At 31.7% G+C, this 5,136-nt stretch overlaps 1 protein-coding gene across 1 annotated transcript; it reads left to right on the top strand.

Moving 5' to 3' along the window:
• The first annotated feature begins 1,640 nt into the window (after positions 1 to 1,640).
• On the top strand, positions 1,641 to 3,005 carry LOC145009763 (protein FAR1-RELATED SEQUENCE 5-like). The gene has a single exon (XM_078968396.1). The coding sequence runs from the start codon at positions 1,641 to 1,643 to the stop codon at positions 3,003 to 3,005; it is 1,365 nt and encodes a 454-aa protein (XP_078824522.1).
• The last annotated feature ends 2,131 nt before the right edge of the window (positions 3,006 to 5,136 follow it).

Below are 5,136 nucleotides of genomic sequence, written 5' to 3'. Positions count from 1 at the left end.
ATATATATATATATATATATATATATATATATATATATATATATATATGGGAAAAGTGAATATACCCTTAAGGGTATATAAATTAGGTACCCATTAATTAAAACTACGTAGTTTTGATTAGTGATTTAATTTCCAAAAAAAAAAAAAAACTATTGCAGTACGTGTTTTCTAATTCACGTCAATTTCAATTGCTCAAGTCCTTTTGTTCCATGAATCGGCCCTACTTCCATACTCCATGAGATCGATGAACGAAAAAAGAATTCCATACGATCACAAAAAAAATTCCACACAATCTCAAAAACGATTTCAAAGAAATCAGAATTTCAAGTTATTGTAGTTCCCACAAAAAATCGATTTCACTTCAAAGAGTTAGGAAAAAATCAATCTCAATTCACAGAGACTTAAAAATCGATCTCAATTCACAGACTTAAAAAACGATTTCAAATCACATATAGTTGAAAAACGATCAAAGGGAAAAAAATCATAGAAATCGTAAAGTGTAGCTGCAGCCAAGAAGTTTCAATTCACAGGTGACAACAATTTTCACAATTTACCAATGATTTCACTTTCAATTATTAATTTTGCATATGTTTTTTAGTTCCAATTGTTTATCAATAGAATTTTTATTTTATATTATGCTCTATTATTATCCATATTGCTTTTGTTTGATCAAATTTAGTAGAATCTATTGCTTTTTGATATAATGAAAAAGTTAGGCTATCTCGAAAAAGTTACTGGAATGGCATTAATAGGGTCAAGTTCTTATTGTCTTTTACTTGTGGTTTTGTGCAGGTTATGATGTTTGAATCCGAAGCAGCTGATCAGGCTATAGAACCATATATAAATGATAATGTTGACATAAATGATTTTGTGGAATCAACATATGAATCTGACGAACTTAACGATTTCGAAGTGAACATTGAATTTGACGAAGATGATGTTAATGATGAAAGGATACTGGGAAAGGCTTTTGATACACCCGATGATGCCTATACATTTTATAATAATTATTCTTTTTTGCATGGCTTTGGTATACGTAGAGATGATACAATTAAAAATCCTAAAACAAATGAGCCTTTTCGGATGATATATGTATGCAACAAAGAAGGTTTCAAACGGACGGACAAAAATGATTCAAGTGAAAATGAGAAAAAACATCGTAGAGATGTTAGAACCGGATGCCAAGAAAAGCTTCGAATAACAAGACAAGAGGACGGGAAGTGGTTGGTGGACTCGTTTAATGACACACACAATCACGACTTGACCATGATACCTACAAAAGTGATGAAGTATCACTCTCATAGCAATTTCCACTGTTCAATAGAAGGTAAATCTCTTATGGTGCAATTTGGTCAAGCGGGGTTGAAACCTTCTCAGATTAAAAAGGTTGTTAATACAATGAAAACCTCAAATGCAGCTGATGTAACTTCAAAACAATGTGTTGATGTCTTATCTGAGCATCGAAAACAACATAGAGGAAAGGAGTTCTATGGACTTATAAAACATTAGTTGACAGTGACCAGTATTTTGTCGTAGATTTGTCTAATGATGGATATCCTAGAAATATCTTTTGGGCTGATGGTAGATAAAGAGATGCCTATACAAAATTCATAGATGTTGTTGTGTTTGATGTCACTTATATGACTAACAAATTCAAGATGCCATTTGCTCCCTTTAATGGGGTGAATCATCATGGGCAATCAATACTTTTTAGTGGAGCATTGCTTGAAAATGAAAAGCAAGAGACATTTGAATGGTTATTTGAACATTTCCTCAAATGTATGTTTGGCAAGTATCCGAACACGATTATTACCGATCAAGACAAAGCTATGGGCAATGCCATACAAAAAGTGTTTCCAAAGACTCGACATCGCTTTTGTGCATGGCATATCAGGAAGCATGAAACTGAGCACCTTCGATCGTATGTTTCCCGTTACAGTGATTTTCAAGAGACGCACAGAAAATGGGTAAATAGTGACACCATTGAACAATTTGAAGCAACATGGGAAGATATGCGTATTAAGTATGAACTGGAAAGCAATTGTTGGCTTAGTGACATGTATAACCAACATATACATTGGGCTAAACCTTTCTTGAAGGATATTTTCTTTGCTGGTATGACCACAACCGGACGAAGTGAGAGTATCAATTCATTTTTTGATGGATTTGTTAACTCGAGGACCATGTTGAATGAATTCGTTGTACAATATGACAAAGCAGTTGAGTCACGAAGGGCTGCTGAAGAAGATGAAGACTTCAAGACAATGAACTCAAGGCCGGTTCTTTCTTCAGTGCATCCAATCGAAGCAAAAGTAGGTCAACGTTATACTAGAAAAATGTTTGATACTTTTAAAAAAGAATGGACTGAAGCTATTACCAATTTGACTCACGAGACTCTAATAAAAACTATAGAAGAAAGTACATATAGAGTTGGGCAATTGGACGTTGATAAAAAATATTGGCGTATTGTTACCTTTCGTTCTTTAAATCAAGTCAACGTCACATGTTCTTGTTCTATGTATGAGACAAATGGGATTTTATGCAAGCATAGCTTATACGTGATGAAGAAGAAGAATGTTCAAGAACTGTCGAGTCACTATATTTTATCGCAATGGACCCTTGATGCTAGGTACAAACTGGGTAGTGTTAGTATCGGACTTAGAGAAATAAATAATGAAAATGGAGTTAGTGCCTACACATTATTTTGTGTCCGTTCAAATTTTACTAAACTAATTGAACAATCAAGAGACTCTCCATCGGAGATACAAAAACTCAATACGATATTGATACGTCTTTTAGATGATCAAGCAAACCGAAAGACATCTATGTCTTTGGAGAATGCATCTCAAAGTTCTTGTATGGAAGTTTCGCAAGTAGATATGATGCCACAGTTATCTGTCCATGATCCTCTTGGTCCAACTACTACAAAAGGGCGTCCTAAACTTGCAAGTAGAATCAAGTCTTCTTTAGAAGCCCCCAAAAAACAAACATGCTCTTACTGTTAAGGATTGGCTCATTATGCTACTAGTTGTTCAAAAAGAAAGGTAACAATAATAATAATTTAATTTTCATGATTGAGAACTATAATAGTTATATTAACAATTTTTTTTTTTTTTTACTTTTTTTCATGTATTAGACGGATGAATCGTTGCAACAGACATAATGATGAGATGTGTTGTTTTTGAGAGTAAAAGAAAAAGTAGATGTTTGATGACATTTTTTATTGGTTAACTGCATATTTTTTATGTTTTAGACACAAATGATGTATGAATAATCTAGAATTTATTGATGCTTCATAACAATTTTAATGTTTTCGAATGAAATTTGTTGATTGTTTATAATTTATGTGATTGTAATTGAAATTTGGCTGCCACTATATGTTTCAAATGAAATTACGAAGGTATTTTGAGAAAAAAAACAGAAGTATAATGGTATTTTTGTGAAAAAATAAAAATATGAGGGTACTTTGTGAAAAAACGGAAGTACAAAGGTATTTTTTGTGAAAAAATGAAAATATGAAGGTATTTAGTGAAAAAAAACGTAAGTACGAAGGTATTTTTGTGAAAAAAATGAAAATTTGAGGGTATTTTGTGAAAAAATGAAAATTTGAGAGTATTTTGTGAAAAAATTGAAATTTTGAGGGTATTTTGTGAAAAAACGGAAGTATAATGGTATTTTTGTGAAAAAATAAAAATTTGAAGGTATTTTGTGAAAAAAAAAGTAAAAATGTATTTTTGTGAAAAAAAAAGGAAGTGTAATGGTACTTTTCTTCACATTTGGGTTAAAAACAAAAGTCATTTTGGGTTAAAAACTAAACTTTTTTGTAGTTTTGGGTTAAAAACAAAACTTTTTTGTCATTTTGGGTTAAAAACGTAATTTTTATGCACACGTTTGGGTTAAAAAAACTTTTTATGTCATTTTGGGTTAAAAAGAAAACTTTTTGTAATTTTGAGTTAAAAACGCAATTTTTCTGTCATTTTGGGTTAAAAACGAAATAAATTGATGGTTTTTCACATTGTTGAACGATTTTGCGGTTTTGCCCCTGTCCCAAAGATGGTTGTCATCCTCAAGAACTTAAGTATAAGGAAGTTCAAGTTACATATACAATACAATCAAAAGCAAAGAATCTAAATTGTCAATTTTTATTAAAAATGATAAGTACATTGATACTTCGGATAAATATGAAAAGAGGGTTGCTATTTCAATTTACTTCAAAAAAATAATACTTTTGTTCTATACATTTTCTATTAAAATATACATGGTCAATTCAGTATACAACCACCAAAATTTTTTCAAATGTTCCTACAATTCTTCCAATTATTCAAGTATTCCCACCAGTTCTCCAGCAAAGAATCATAATAACACCTGGATGAGCCATCCGACATCAAAAAGAATACCATGTTCCTCCATTATTTTACCCAACGTAAATCTTGTAATATTTGAACCCTCTAATATTTCAACATAAACCTGCTCAAAACCAAATTAAAATCTTACCTTGGCCATTAAAGGAATTATAAAAAGAGCAATTAGCATACTTACAATATTTGTCTCCACAGAAGCTACATCCACTTTGAGCCCCTTGATTTTATTTAGCCCATCTACAAAAAAACATACATAATTTGGGTGTTAAGAACTTAATCAAATATAAGAAATATTTACATAAAAACCCTTTAAGAAGTGCAGCATTACCAACTAAAGTCTTGGCATTCTTGTGATCATTTCCAAGCTTTCCAACATTTTCTTGTAAAGCAATAAGAGTAGCAGCACACAAGATTCCCACCTGTCTCATTCCACCAGCAAAGAATCTCAATAACAATCAACTAGTGATGAAGCACACGGATGATGCTATTAAGCATCTTTATAGCACTACGTATCCCCATCAAGTGAGTAGCCACTACAAAAAATGATAAAAAGTTTCACAAAACATGGAAACATATTCATAATCATGAAAGGGTAAAAATGTCCTTTAACTCAAGCATTGCAATAATAACTTAGGAGATAAATTGGTAGAGAACTAACAAGATGTAGATACATATTACCTTATACTTAAATATTGCATGATTTTAACCGGAGCAACAGTTGTTGCTCTGAACTAGGAAAAGTGCATGATTGAGTGAACAGCTTCCACAAATTCAC

Source organism: Lactuca saligna, chromosome 8 (genome assembly GCF_052625555.1).
Source record: "Lactuca saligna cultivar CGN05327 chromosome 8, ASM5262555v1, whole genome shotgun sequence".
NCBI classification, from domain to species: domain Eukaryota; kingdom Viridiplantae; phylum Streptophyta; class Magnoliopsida; order Asterales; family Asteraceae; genus Lactuca; species Lactuca saligna.
The sequence above is the reverse complement of the archived record's forward strand: the minus strand, read 5'-3'. Positions and strand labels throughout refer to the sequence as shown.

Coding starts and splice junctions, on each gene's coding strand:
- LOC145009763 (XM_078968396.1), top strand. CDS start 1,641: ATGACTAACAAATTCAAGATGCCATTTGCTCCCTTTAATGGGGTGAAT.